This window comes from Nerophis lumbriciformis, linkage group LG32 (genome assembly GCF_033978685.3).
Source record: "Nerophis lumbriciformis linkage group LG32, RoL_Nlum_v2.1, whole genome shotgun sequence".
In the NCBI taxonomy this organism is placed as follows: Eukaryota; Metazoa; Chordata; class Actinopteri; order Syngnathiformes; family Syngnathidae; genus Nerophis; species Nerophis lumbriciformis.
In genome coordinates this window covers 657812-674040 of record NC_084579.2, presented here as the reverse complement: position 1 = coordinate 674040, position 16229 = coordinate 657812, and the positions used below count along the sequence as shown (strand labels likewise).

At 39.9% G+C, this 16229-nt stretch overlaps 1 protein-coding gene across 1 annotated transcript; it reads right to left on the bottom strand.

Moving 5' to 3' along the window:
* Positions 1-104: 104 nt before the first annotated feature.
* On the bottom strand, positions 105-5686 carry mpg (N-methylpurine DNA glycosylase). The gene is made up of 3 exons (XM_061981235.2): positions 5341-5686; positions 2343-2547; positions 105-1188 (listed from the first exon to the last, which is right to left on the bottom strand). The coding sequence occupies exons 1-3, from the start codon at positions 5548-5550 to the stop codon at positions 815-817; spliced, it is 789 nt and encodes a 262-aa protein (XP_061837219.1). The 5' UTR covers positions 5551-5686; the 3' UTR covers positions 105-814.
* Between the last annotated feature and the right edge of the window lie 10543 nt (positions 5687-16229).

Here is a 16229-nt window from a genome sequence, read left to right as displayed (position 1 = left end):
ATATTATACAATTGACATACATTATACAATTGACATATATTATACAATTGACATACATTATACAATTGACATATATTATACAATTGACATATATTATACAATTGACATACATTATACAATTGACATATATTATACAATTGACATACATTATACAATTGACATATATTATACAATTGACATATATTATACAATTGACATACATTATACAATTGACATATACTATACAATTGACATACATTATACAATTGACATATATTATACATCTCTACATCATGTCCGAAATGGAGTATGAATTTGTATTTTTTTGGTGTTACACGTGGAAAAGAAGATAATTGCTTTAACCAAATAAGTAACTTAGCATTATAGCAGAATAAACACATTTGGTTTGGAATGTTTGAATGAATTAGTAGATTAGTTCCGTGGGATAGGCTCCAGCGACCCCAAAAGAAACAAGCGGTAGGATGGATGGATTTTATTTGTAAATGAATATTTTTGGAGCAAAACTCCCACCGTCTTTTATTCTTATTTGACTTGAAGGATGTTTTGAAGTGCATGAGAAAGTGTGAAGGAAAAGAGGTGTCTCAAGGTTGTTTGTCATTGGCTGGCAGGAGCAAAGGTCATTATTACTGCTGAGGAGTTAGATTTTATTTTAGCTGACGTGGATAAAGCTGCTGCATGCTGACCACCACTTTGAAAAACTAGCACGATCAGGAGGTTTCCTACAGCCACGGCTGTTAATGCCAATATTGCTAATAAGAGACCCCCGAGGTTATTAATGACTGTTAATTGCTGACTAGTGTCCACACGGACTCATTCAGGTCTGGCAAAGTCTCTCCGCCTCCTTATTCACCACACTAACGCAAGTGTTGCCACGGAGATAAAACCTCAGCGGCTTCTCGGCCCACTCCCCGTGTGACTGGATGCCGATACGTGGCGCCGACACCATCTCATGAACTTCTGTGGTGGAGTCCGTGTCTTCCAGCCACACTTCCGAGTCGGACGCCATGTCCTGACGGTCGAAGCGGCGTTGGACGTCAAGAGCCTGGCACAGCTTGGAGGGCCCGTTGCACAACTCTTTGTCCTTCAGCGGCCGGGCCTTGTCTTTGCGTTTGGACGCCCTCAGCTGCCTCATGATTGCGTGGCCCTGCAGGGGCTCCAAGGAGCGCAGCAGCACGGCGGCTCCATCGCCTGGGCAACACAAAGGGATGTCAAATGCTGAGCCTACAGCCCGCCCTTCTGGCTTCAGCACCTGACCCCCAAAATGTCTGAACATGTGCCTGTGCCTACTGTCTACAATGTCTGAACATGTGCCTGTGCCTACCGACTACTGTCTACAATGTCTGAACATGTGCCTGTGCCTACCGACTACTGTCTACAATGTCTGAACATGTGCCTGTGCCTACCGACTACTGTCTAAAATGTCTGAACATGTGCCTGTGCCTACCGACTACTGTCTACAATGTCTGAACATGTGCCTGTGCCTACCGACTACTGTCTACAATGTCTGAACATGTGCCTGTGCCTACCGACTACTGTCTACAATGTCTGAACATGTGCCTGTGCCTACCGACTACTGTCTACAATGTCTGAACATGTGCCTGTGCCTACCGACTACTGTCTACAATGTCTGAACATGTGCCTGTGCCTACCGACTACTGTCTACAATGTCTGAACATGTGCCTGTGCCTACCGACTACTGTCTACAATGTCTGAACATGTGCCTGTGCCTACCGACTACTGTCTAAAATGTCTGAACATGTGCCTGTGCCTACCGACTACTGTCTAAAATGTCTGAACATGTGCCTGTGCCTACCGACTACTGTCTAAAATGTCTGAACATGTGCCTGTGCCTACCGACTACTGTCTAAAATGTCTGAACATGTGCCTGTGCCTACCGACTACTGTCTAAAATGTCTGAACATGTGCCTGTGCCTACCGACTACTGTCTAAAATGTCTGAACATGTGCCTGTGCCTACAGACTACTGTCTAAAATGTCTGAACATGTGCCTGTGCCTACCGAGTACTGTCTACAATGTCTGAACATGTGCCTGTGCCTACCGACTACTGTCTACAATGTCTGAACATGTGCCTGTGCCTACCGACTACTGTCTAAAATGTCTGAACATGTGCCTGTGCCTACCGACTACTGTCTACAATGTCTGAACATGTGCCTGTGCCTACCGACTACTGTCTAAAATGTCTGAACATGTGCCTGTGCCTACCGACTACTGTCTACAATGTCTGAACATGTGCCTGTGCCTACCGACTACTGTCTACAATGCTGGGGGCTTTTGTTAATACATCTCCTTCTTCAGGATCTTCAGGACACTTCCACGCTCACCTTCGCTCGACACGTTCATGCACAGGTAGACGCCGTAGATGGGATAAACGTAGATAGTGCCGGGCTTCATGAACATGGCCGTGTTTCTCCCGGTGCGTTTGCCCCCCGCCGAGTGCGATGCCTTGTCCTCGCCTCCCAGGTACGCCTCCGTCTCTACCACCCGTCCTCTCAGCTCTGTGCCGTCATCAAGCCTGCGGACCAGCACCTGCAAGGACGCATAACGTGCAGGTAAGTGGGTTTGAGGAAGAAAAACCACTATGTCCAACTCCAGCGGGGGTCGGCAATCCAAAACATTGAAAGAGCCATATTGGACCAAAAATACAAAAACCAAATCTGTCTGGAGCCGCAACAAAATGAAAAGTCTTGTATAATGAAGACAACACATGATGTAAGTGTCTATATTAGCCTACTATCGAAATGACTTTAAAAGTCTTATATAAGTGTTATAATGAAGGCAACACATGATGTAAGTGTCTATATTAGCCTACTATCAAAATGACTTTAAAAGTCTTATTTAAGTGTTATAATGAAGACAACACATGATGTAAGTGTCTATATTAGCTATATTAGCCTACTATCAAAATAATTGTGTCGCAGGCTGAAGCAAATCTTTGTTGACAGAAATGTTGAAATGTAATATTTATTCTACACATTTTTACAACATTAGTAAATCAGAGGCTACTCAGAAGGTGAGATAACTCCTGGTAATGACTGGCTTTTAATGGCCAAAGGTATAGATGTGTACTCCTCCAAGTGGAGGAGTTCAAGTACCTCGGAGTCTTGTTCACGAGTGAGGGAAGAGTGGATGGTGAGATCGACAGGCGGATCGGTGCGGCGTCTTCAGTAATGCGGACGCTGTATCGGTCTGTTGTGGTGAAGAAGGAGCTGAGCCGGAAGGCAAAGCTCTCAATTTACCGGTCGATCTACGTTCCCATCCTCACCTATGGTCATGAGCTTTGGGTTATGACCGAAAGGACAAGATCACGGGTACAAGCGGCCCAAATGAGTTTCCTCCGCCGGGTGGCGGGTCTCTCCCTTAGAGATAGGGTGAGAAGCTCTGCCATCCGGGGGGAGCTCAAAGTAAAGCCGCTGCTCCTCCACATGGAGAGGAGCCAGATGAGGTGGTTCGGGCATCTGGTCAGGATGCCACCCGAACGCCTCCCTAGGGAGGTGTTCAGGGCACGTCCGACCGGTAGGAGGCCACGGGGAAGACCCAGGACATGTTGGGAAGACTATGTCTCCCGGCTAGCCTGGGAACGCCTCGGGGTCCCCTGGGGGGAGCTGGACGAAGTGGCTGGGGAGAGGGAAGTCTGGGCTTCCCTGCTTAGGCTGCTGCCCCCGCGACCCGACCTCGGATAAGCGGAAGAAGATGGATGGATGGATGGATAGATGTGTGTGTCCAAGTTAAAGGAAACAGCAGGTTGTCTTCTTCTAATATAATTATTACAATCTTTGCAAGCTGGGTAATGTTTGCTGTGGTCTGGAACAACATGGCACACAAACAACTATGAGAAATGCAGCCAATATTACATACAGATAATGTGTCATGAGACATGCAAAACTAAATGATATACACAGAGGACATAAGTAAAGCATATTAAATGATCTCAAATATAGCTACTAATGAGGCATAATGATGCAATATGTATATACAGCTAGCCTAAATAGCATACTAGCATTGATTAGCTTGCAGTCATGCACTGACCAAATATGCCTGATTAGCACTCCAACAAGTCAATAACATCAACAAAGTTCACCTTTGTGCACTCACACACAGTATAAAACGTTTGGTGGACAAAATGAGACAAGGAGTGGAAGATTTTACATGTAAACAAACTGTTGCGTCACAGTCCACACTATGGTGAGTTCATGAACTGCCAAAATGAGTAGGACAAAAGAATGTTGAGGATCAGTGAAGCAGACACACAAACATATTCAACAGTGCTACTTCTAACATTTGTGTCATGTTTGTCCTCAAACACAAAACATACTAAAACAAAACAATATTCCCCCCCCCATCTTTTTCCATTTACAATCCTTTTTTAAAAATGCTCCAGGGAGCCACTGGGGCGACACTAAACTGACCCCCGAACTAGCGGATGCCTGGTGGGATACACTGTTGTCATCTTTGACCACATACTGTATCTTAGTGTACTAGATCATATATTCATGTTTACAACCTACACTGTTGTCATCTTTGACCACATACTGTATCTTAGTGTACTAGATCATATATTCATGTTTACAACCTACACTGTTGTCATCTTTGACCACATACTGTATCTTAGTGTACTAGATCATATATTCATGTTTACAACCAACACTGTTGTCATCTTTGACCACATACTGTATCTTAGTGTACTAGATCATATATTCATGTTTACAACCTACACTGTTGTCATCTTTGACCACATACTGTATCTTAGTGTACTAGATCATATATTCATGTTTACAACCTACACTGTTGTCATCTTTGACCACATACTGTATCTTAGTGTACTAGATCATATATTCATGTTTACAACCAACACTGTTGTAGATGAAATAAGATGAAATATTCATGTTTACAAGCAACAGGTGAGATGAGTTGAATTAGATACTGTAGACTAGTAGATGAAATATGAATAAATATTCATGTTTACAAGAGTTGAAGGTGAGATGAGTTGAAGATACTGTAGACTAGTAGATGAAATATGAATGTTTACAAGAGTTGAAGATGAGATAAGTTGAAGATACTGTAGACTAGTAGATGAAATAAGATGAAATAAGAAAGTTTACAAGAGTTGAAGGTGAGATGAGTTGAAGATACTGTAGACTAGTAGATGAAATATGAATGTTTACAAGAGTTGAAGGAGAGATAAGTTGAAGATACTGTAGACTAGTAGATGAAATATGAATGTTTACAAGAGTTGAAGATGAGATAAGTTGAAGATACTGTAGACTAGTAGATGAAATATGAATGTTTACAAGAGTTGAAGATGAGATAAGTTGAAGATACCTTGCCGAGAAAAGCTTTGGCCAAAGTGACGCAAGGCTGCCTGAAGAAGAGTTCCCCCAGGTGAGGCTGCAGGTGAGTTTGATCGCAGGTGAAATAGCGACTCTCCCGCGTCTCCGTGGTCACGTGTTGTTTACATTTGTCACTTCCGCCTTTGCTTTTTGCTTTTTCCTTTTCGTTGCGTGACAATTGCTTCCTCTTTCGCTCAGCCATGACAGTCTGAAGCCGTCCAACAGACACCAGACTCACCTTAAGCTTTTAGTTTCTCTTCTTGTGTCAACTAAAGCGGCTCTTTGTGTTTCCTTCTTCTATATTTGAGGACAGGACAGAGACCGGAAGTAAAACCACAACAATGGCGTCGCTCTTAAAGGGACCGTCAACTATTTTTGGACTCTTTTACGTCCGTTGCTTCTTTTCTTTTCTCAAATATAAACACGTTGCTTCTTTTCTTTTCCCAAATATAAACACCAAGCTTCTTTTCTTTTCTCAAATATAAACACCAAGCTTCTTTTCTTTTCCCAAATATAAACACTAAGCTTCTTTTCTTTTCCCAAATATAAACACCAAGCTTCTTTTCTTTTCCCAAATATAAACACCAAGCTTCTTTATAAACACGTTGCTTCTTTTCTTTTCCCAAATATAAACACCAAGCTTCTTTATAAACACGTTGCTTCTTTTCTTTTCCCAAATATAAACACCAAGCTTCTTTTCTTTTCTCAAATATAAACACCAACCTTCTTTTCTTTTCTCAAATATAAACACCAAGCTTCTTTTCTTTTCCCAAATATAAACACCAAACTTCATTTCCCAAATATAAACACCAAGCTTCTTTATAAACACCAAGCTTCTTTTCTTTTCTCAAATATAAACACGTTGCTTCTTTTCTTTTCCCAAATATAAACACCAAGCTTCTTTTCTTTTCTCAAATATAAACACCAAGCTTCTTTTCTTTTCTCAAATATAAACACAAAGCTTCTTTTCTTTTCCCAAATATAAACACCAAACTTCATTTCCCAAATATAAACACCAAGCTTCTTTTCCCAAATATAAACACCAAATATCCCCCTGAAAACCTCCCAAATGTTTATTTTTCAAAAATGCATGAAATAAATGTATATGTAACTAATGCTAACTGAACAATGATTTGATATTTGATGAGACAAACAAACTAATGATTTACATTTTAAAGATGTCTTATTCCACTATTTTTCTAGATATATTTTGTCAAGTTCATGTCACACTTTTAGTAACATTATAGATCTGGGCTGTCAAAGTCATTTTAGATGGGGGGGGGGCACATGGAGACAAATCTACTCCCAAGTGGGCCGGACTGGTACAATCACAGCATGATAACTTAGAAATAAAGACAACTTCAGATTGTTTTCTTTGTTTACAAATAGAACAAGCACATTCTGAAAATGTACAAATCATAATGTTTTTTATTACAATCACCTGTGGCAGTTAATAGTATTCTATCTTTATTTGTCGTTATTTATACTTTCTGAATAAATGATGTGATAATGTTCATCAGTCAACTCATTGCTGTTCATTTTCAATCTATCAAGATAAAATGTTTTTATCAAAATCAAATTACAGGATGTTATTTATCAGAATCAGAAATACTTTATTAATCCACGAGGGGAAATTAAAATGTTCAGCACAATCCCATTCAAGATCAGACAAACATTACAGGGAGACAGAACAGGATCAAACATTACAGGGAGACAGAACAGGATCAAACATTACAGGGAGACAGAACAGGATCAAATATTACAGGGAGACAGAACAGGATCAAACATTACAGGGAGACAGAACAGGATCAAATATTACAGGGAGACAGAACAGGATCAAACATTACAGGTAGACAGAACAGGATCAAACATTACAGGGAGACAGAACAGGATCAAACATTACAGGGAGACAGAACAGGATCAAATATTACAGGGAGACAGAACAGGATCAAACATTACAGGTAGACAGAACAGGATCAAACATTACAGGGAGACAGAACAGGATCAAACATTACAGGGAGACAGAACAGGATCAAACATTACAGGGAGACAGAACAGGATCAAACATTACAGGTAGACAGAACAGGATCAAACATTACAGGGAGACAGAACAGGATCAAACATTACAGGTAGACAGAACAGGATCGCTGACGGGTCTGCCAATTCCGGTGCCCCTTACAAAAAAGCTGAGATGCAGGTAAACAATGGGGGGTCCAAACTGAGGCCAAGAGAAAAAACAAGTCATAGCCATAGCACACATCCCTCTTACATGTGTGTAAGAGGGAAACATCAAACATCAACATTTATGTAGTTTGATCATTTTCCTCGACTGATGTGGTTTATGTTGTACATATATAGCATCATCTATAAAGATACAAAGAATTGCTATTGCGACATCTAGTGGACACATTTAGAACAGCGGTTTATCTCATTCAAACATTTCAGGTTGATTTTTATACTTGGCAATCTCATCCCTCGGGCCAGATAAAACCTGTTCGCGGGCCTGATCTGGCACTTGGGCCGTACGTTTGACACCTCTGTTATACATGATATTGATATATTCTGTTACACAAACATTTCAATCATTTTTAAAGTAGAAGTAATGCAGATAAATGTCAATGGTAAATACTTGTATAGCACTTTTCTACCTTCAAGGTACTCAAAGCGCTTTGACACTATTTCCACATTCACACACACATTCACACACTGATGGCCATGCAAGGCTAACCAGCACTCATCAGGAGCAAGGGTGACGTGTCTTGCTCAAGGACACAACGGACATGACTAGATTGGTAGCTGGGGATTGAACCAGGAACCCTCAGGTTGCTGGCACGGCCACTCTCCTAACTGCGCCACGCCGTCCCCAGATGGAAAAAGTTGCTATAAATGGGGTGCACACTTTGTTTGTACTGTATGTAAATGATGTGTCCTACACACTTTCCATCAACTCATAAAATACATGAAGGACATCTGAAACATCTTCTTTATGTATTTGACCAAAATCACATCATTCAATGCAACATTTACAGTCACCATCAAAAGTGTACGTACACGTGTAAAGAACATCATGTCTTGACTTTACAATCATTTCTTATTTGTTTGTGATGTAGTGATTGGAGCACATACTTGTTGCTCACAAAAAACATTCATGAAGTTTGCTTCTTTGATGAATTTATTATGGCTCTACTGAAAATGTGAGGGTGAAAAGTATACATACAGCAATGTTAATATTTGCTTACATGTCCCTTGGCAAGTTGACCTGCAATAAGGCGCTTTTGGTAGCCATCCACAAGCTTCTGCTTGACCACTTGACCACTAAATTGCTGCAGTTCAGCTAAATGTGTTGCTTTTCTCACATGGACTTGTTTCTTCAGCATTATCCACGTGTTTAAGTCAGGAAACCTTCATTCTAGCCTGATTTAGCCATTCCTTTACCACTTTTGAGGTGTGTTTGGGGTCATTGTCCTGTTGGAACACCCAACTGCGCCCAAGACCCAACCTCCGGGCTGATGATTTTAGCTTGTCCTGAACAATTTGGAGCTAATCCTCCTTTTTCATTGTCCCATTTAAAGCAGCAGTTCCATTGGCAGCAAAACAGGCCCAGAGCATAATACTACCACCACCATGCTTGACGGTAGGAATGGTGTTCCTGGGATTAAAGGCCTCACCTTTTCTCCTCCAAACATATTGCTGGCTATTGTGGCCAAACAGCTCACTTTTTGTTTCATGTGACATCACATGGACAAAGATAAGACCTTCTGGAGGAAAGTTGTGTGGTCAGATGAAACAAAAATGGAGCCATGGGGTGAACAAGGGTGAATGGTCAAATGCAGAGAGGGTAATTTCACCACACCTATCAATGGTACTTTCACTTTTAATAACTTTAAAATGTTGTGCCCGTATAACATGTTGCTCACTATGGAAGCCATTTTAGGAAGACAGATCTTTTATTCCCTTCAGTACAAAAGCTTGTGTTCCTATAAAGTGCTTTGCAGAGATTGTCAGTAATACAAACATTCAGTAAGAGATTGACTCGTCTAAATAAACCTTTTTTAACAATATAGTCAACCTTTTTAATAGCATCCAAACAAAGCTTGTTTTGTGTATCACTCTTGTTATGTTCCAGCATCATTTGAAAAACACTTCAAGAGGTTACATCAAAAGAGCTCATGTGTGCCAGGATGATGATGATGATGATGATGATGATGATGATGATGATGATGATGATGATGATGATGATGATGATGATGATGATGATGCTGATGATGATGATGATGATGATGATGATGATGATGATGATGATGATGATGATGATGATGATGCTGATGATGATGATGATGATGATGATGATGATGATGATGATGATGATGATGATGATGATGATGATGATGATGATGATGATGATGATGATGATGATGATGATGATGATGATGATGATGATGGTTTGTCTCGGGTTACTCGTTGGATCCCTGCAGCTTTCCTGGAAGATGAACAGTTTGTGACATGATCATAACACTGCTGGGAAAAATAGTTCTAGTTGGTACTATAATGTGTGGTTTGGCAGCAAATAGTTCTAGTTGTGAACAAAGGTACTATAATGTGTGCTTTGGCAGCAAATAGTTCTAGTTGTGAACAAAGGTACTATAATGTGTGCTTTGGCAGCAAATAGTTCTAGTTGTGAACAAAGGTACTATAATGTGTGCTTTGGCAGCAAATAGTTCTAGTTGTGAACAAAGGTACTATAATGTGTGCTTTGGCAGCAAATAGTTCTAGTTGTGAACAAAGGTACTATAATGTGTGCTTTGGCAGCAAATAGTTCTAGTTGTGAACAAAGGTACTATAATGTGTGCTTTGGCAGCAAATAGTTCTAGTTGTGAACAAAGGTACTATAATGTGTGCTTTGGCAGCAAATAGTTCTAGTTGTGAACAAAGGTACTATAATGTGTGCTTTGGCAGCAAATAGTTCTAGTTGTGAACAAAGGTACTATAATGTGTGCTTTGGCAGCAAATAGTTCTAGTTGTGAACAAAGGTACTATAATGTGTGCTTTGGCAGCAAATAGTTCTAGTTGTGAACAAAGGTACTATAATGTGTGGTTTGGCAGCAAATAGTTCTAGTTGGTACTATAATGTGTGGTTTGGCAGCAAGTGGAAAGCTACTGACTGAACAAATTGTTGACTTTGTCCTTCTCGTGAAGCGCTGTTGTTTGCTTTCAGCGTCCCTGCAGCCTATCAGTCATAGTGAAGTCTGGGCTGGGCCATTATGATCATAATCTTTCACACACCTGAAGTATGTCTTTATCATTGTGCACTACACTTTCATCTTCTTACATTCAACCACAAACATCATCTATCTGCATTCTCTTCCTTTGCTGCCTTTAATGATTGATGAGTGATCATTCATGATTCATGCTGCTCTTTTGCTGGGCTGCAAAGGCGTGGCATTTGATGCACAGGTGGCAGGGAGTTTGCACACCTGCATGCCAGAGGAACACACTCAAAACTGAAGGATGCATGGTCCTTTCCTGTAGGAATATAGTCAAAACTGAAGGATGTTCATTACCGACATAAATACACTAAAACTCAACCAGGCATTTTATTTACCAACAAAAATAAACTAAAAACTAAGGGATGCATTTTATTTACTTAAAGAAAAACACTAAAAACAATTTGATTACCTACAGAAACACACTTGTAAAAGTGTACATCGGTGTGCTAAAAGTGTACATCATTTTACTAAAAGTGTACATCAGTGTACTAAAAATGTACATCAGTGTACTAAAAGTGTACATTAGTGTAGTAAAAGTGTACTAAAAGTGTAGTAAAAGTGTAGTAAAAGTGTACATCAGTGTAGTAAAAGTGTAGTAAAAGTGTATTAAAAGTGTGAAGTCATCAGATTGGTGTTGGCAGCACATCCATCTGTCTCTCTTTCCTCCACAATCTTCCCAGGCTGCAGCTGTCACTCAAAGCATGCTAGAATGTTCTTGTCATTAGGCGGAGAGAAAGACATCTTTGCCAGTTGGATTGAAAAATATCTGCCTTCAAATACTCCTCTCATACAACATATCTGCCTTCAAATACTCGTCTCATACAACATGGACTTGCTCATTATGTGCAAACAATAATAGGACTTGCTTTTCTATTGTCTCCCTCACTGGAATCTAGCATGACATTCTCTCATGGACATGATGGACCTACCACCTCATCACCTTTCACCAGCAGAGGAGCATGTTGGGCAGCGCACACACACAGAGTACTTACAAGCAGACACAGTGTGTAGACAGAAAAGCAGAGGAGCATGTTGGGCAGCGCACACACACAGAGTACTTACAAGCAGACACAGTGTGTAGACAGAAAAGGGAGAATGGACGCATTTTGGTGTAAAAAGTCAAGATAAAGGTGAAGTTATAACACTGAAACACCCTCAGGAAGAGCTGCTTTAAGACATGCAGCTAACATCCATCCACAGTGTTTTAGCTACTTCTAAATCACTAATCCTGGTCTCCATGGCGACAAATAAAGTAAGTTTCTTACAAGTATCATTATCACTGCAGGACGAGGAATAGCTAAACATGCTTCACTACACACCGTAGGAGGATACAATAGCTCACCACCGTCACAATGTAAACAAATGCCATGGGTGGATCTACACCTGACATCCACTGTAATGATACCAAGTACAAGAGCGTAATTAGTCAATACTACTATGATTACATCGATATTTTTTACCGTCACTAAATCTTTTTTTTCCTTTTAAAAAAATTTATATTATGTTTATAAATATGTCAGTAAATATGTCCCTGGACACATGAGGACTTTGAATATGACCAATGTATGATCCTGTAACTACTTGGTATCACATCCATACCTAAATGTGTGGTATCATCCAAAACTAATGTCAAGTATCAAAGAAGAGAAGAATAAGTGATTATTACATTTGAACAGAAGTGTAGATAGAACATGTTAAAACAGATATTAACAGTAAATGAACAAGTAGATTAATCATTCATTTTTACAGTTTGTCCCTCATAATGTGTATAAAATAATAGGTGTATAAATGACACAATATGTTACTGCATACGACTAATTAGGAGTCTTTGTTTGTTTACTTACTACTAAAAGACAAGTTGTCTATTTTATTGAAGGACTAAATGACAATAATAAACATATGTTTCATGTATCTTTGCTTTGATTACTGCTTTGTACACTCTTGGCATTCTCTCCATGAGCTTCAAAAAGGAAGTCACCTGAAATGGTTTTCACTTCACATGTGTGTTTGAAGCTCATGGAGAGAATGCCAAGAGTGTGCAAAGCAGTAATCAGAGCAAAGGGTGGCTATTTTGAAGAAACTAGAATATAAAACATGTTATTTCATCTTTTTTTGTTAAGTACATAACTCCACGTGTGTTCATTCATAGTTTTGATGTGACAATGTACAATGTAAATAGTCATGAACATAAAGAAAGGACATTGAGTGAGGAGAAGGTGTGTCTATGAATGTTGTGATGGTTGTCAGAGTGTAGAAGTAAAAAGTGCAGATCATTTGCATTAAACTACACACACAAAACTAAATGTCCCCAGTAGGGCTTGTACTAAAACATGTTTACTCTGTGTTGGTTCTAGCATCAAGGCTAGGTTTGGGACAATAGACCACTAGAGGACCTCTGAGACTGTTGACAAGAATATAATGTTAGAGGACCTCTGAGACTGTTGACAAGAATATAATGTTAGAGGACCTCTGAGACTGTTGACAAGAATATCATGTTAGAGGACCTCTGAGACTGTTGACAAGAATATAATGTTAGAGGACCTCTGAGACTGTTGACAAGAATATAATGTTAGAGGACCTCTGAGACTGTTGACAAGAATATAATGTTAGAGGACCTCTGAGACTGTTGACAAGAATATCATGTTAGAGGACCTCTGAGACTGTTGACAAGAATATAATGTTAGAGGACCTCTGAGACTGTTGACAAGAATATAATGTTAGAGGACCTCTGAGACTGTTGACAAGAATATCATGTTAGAGGACCTCTGAGACTGTTGACAAGAATATAATGTTAGAGGACCTCTGAGACTGTTGACAAGAATATAATGTTAGAGGACCTCTGAGACTGTTGACAAGATTATAATGTTAGAGGACCTCTGAGACTGTTGACAAGAATATCATGTTAGAGGACCTCTGAGACTGTTGACAAGAATATCATGTTAGAGGACCTCTGAGACTGTTGACAAGAATATAATGTTAGAGGACCTCTGAGACTGTTGACAAGAATATAATGTTAGAGGACCTCTGAGACTGTTGACAAGAATATCATGTTAGAGGACCTCTGAGACTGTTGACAAGAATATAATGTTAGAGGACCTCTGAGACTGTTGACAAGAATATCATGTTAGAGGACCTCTGAGACTGTTGACAAGAATATAATGTTAGAGGACCTCTGAGACTGTTGACAAGAATATAATGTTAGAGGACCTCTGAGACTGTTGACAAGAATATAATGTTAGAGGACCTCTGAGACTGTTGACAAGAATATCATGTTAGAGGACCTCTGAGACTGTTGACAAGAATATAATGTTAGAGGACCTCTGAGACTGTTGACAAGAATATCATGTTAGAGGACCTCTGAGACTGTTGACAAGATTATAATGTTAGAGGACCTCTGAGACTGTTGACAAGAATATAATGTTAGAGGACCTCTGAGACTGTTGACAAGAATATAATGTTAGAGGACCTTCAAGCCTCACAGATCATCATTGTGACTGCAGGAGTGAATTAGGACGTGTCTGCAAAGATATGAGATCAACATGTGAAAATAATGTCAATCCACACATGTCAATCTCATCTTTGTGTGTGTCCTCCCTACCTTCCTCTCGCTGCTATATCTGGACTTCATATCTTCATCCTCTCCATCTGGAGTTCATATCTTCATCCTCTCCATCTGTCCACCAGCTCTTCTCTTCAGCACTTCTTCTCATTTACATTTCCTGCTGTGTGGAGCATTCACCGCCGTGTGCGAGCACCAGCGGACTCATGTGACCCTGCAGCACTGCAACTCTTCTTTACACCACACACAACTACACATGTTTACACAACACACAAGTACACTTGTTTACACAACACACAAGTACACATGTTTACAGGACACACAAGTACACATGTTTACAGGACACACAAGTACACATGTTTAGAGGACACTCAAGTACACATGTTTAGAGGACACACAAGTAGAGGACACACAAGTAGACATGTTTAGAGGACACACAAGTAGAGGACACACAAGTAGACATGTTTAGAGGACACACAAGTAGAGGACACACAAGTAGACATGTTTAGAGGACACACAAGTAGAGGACACACAAGTAGACATGTTTAGAGGACACACAAGGACTTTGCATGCAGTCATCAGCTGATCAGAAAATGGAGAAATATTACACAAGTTTTCTTTCGTGAGCATGTCGTCTGTCAAAATGTGGATCTTGGGCTTTGTTTTGAAGGAATGCAAAGGCAAGTTGGCGCGGGCAAGGTGTGAATGTGAGTACACATTTATTAACAAACTACAGAAAAAGGAAGCAAACAAAAGGTGCGCACAATGGCAGAGAACAAACTTGGCTAATGATACAAAAGTAGAGAGACTATGAACATGAAAAGGAAAAGTGTGGCGTGAAACAGCATGACAACTATGATGAAGAGGAATGTGGTGGGTAGCATGGATGGATAGATATGATGATGTCACTATGATAAAGAGAATGTGGTGGGTAGCATGGATGGATACAGGAATGTGGTGGGTAGCATGGATGGTATGGATGGATATGATGATGTCACCAGGATGATCAACAGAAACAGAGGTGGTATGGATGGATATGATGATGTCACCAGGATGATCAACAGAAACAGAGCAGCTTAAGTAGCAGTGACATGATCAGTGAAAACAGGTGCGTGACTCAAAACGTGAAACAGGTGAAACTAATGGTTGCTATGGTGACAAAAGAAAGGAGTGAAAAGTGTACAAAACCCAAACGGAACATAACTTAAAGAAAACATGATGAACAGACATGACATCGTCAAGCAGCACATATTACAGGGATTAAAAGAACATTAAAAGTCTAATGGATTTTGCCAAATTTAAGGCCTTAAATTGCATTAAAAAGCATTAAATAGGATGTCCAGAGGCAATAAAGAAATGATACAATTGTAGGACTGGCTTTTTAATACAAAGCCCAAAAGCAGTGAAGTTGTCACGTTGTGTAAATGGTCAATAAAAAGAGAATACAACAAATCCTTTTCAACTGATATTCAATTGAATAGACTGCAAAGACAAGATATTTCATGTTCACACTGACAAACTTTCTTCTTTTTTGCAAATATTAGCTCATTTGGAATTTGATGGCTGCAACATGTTTCAAAAAAGCTGGCACAAGTGGCAAAGAAGAGTGATAAAGTTGAGGAATGCTCATCAAAGACTTATTTGGAACATCCCACAGGTGAACAGGCTATTTGGGAACAGGTGGGTGCCATGATTGGGTATTTCCATGAAATGCTCAGTCATTCACAAACAAGGACGGGGCGAGGGTCACCACTTTGTCAACAACAAATTGTTTAAGAACAACATTTCTCAACAAGGAATTGAGGTATTTCACCATCTACGCTGCGTAATATCATCAAGAGGTTGAGAGAATGTGGAGAAATCACTGCACGTAACATTGAATGGCCGTGACCTTCAGTTCCCAAACCTTTACTGAGTGTTGTTAAAAGGAAAGGCCTTTTTTGCAATGTGTTGCTGCCATTCAATTCTAAGTTGATGATTTTTTAGTTTGTCAGTGTGAACATGAAATATCTTGTCTTTGCAGTCTATTCAATTGAACATAAGTTGAAAAGGATT

Excerpts from the sequence above, each read along its gene's own strand:
- mpg (XM_061981235.2), bottom strand. The coding sequence starts at position 5,550 with ATGGCTGAGCGAAAGAGGAAGCAATTGTCACGCAACGAAAAGGAAAAA. Across the intron at positions 2,548-5,340 it reads CCAAAGCTTTTCTCGGCAAG|GTGCTGGTCCGCAGGCTTGA; the intron begins GTATCTTCAACT and ends GCGTCCTTGCAG. Across the intron at positions 1,189-2,342 it reads CATGAACGTGTCGAGCGAAG|GCGATGGAGCCGCCGTGCTG; the intron begins GTGAGCGTGGAA and ends TGTGTTGCCCAG.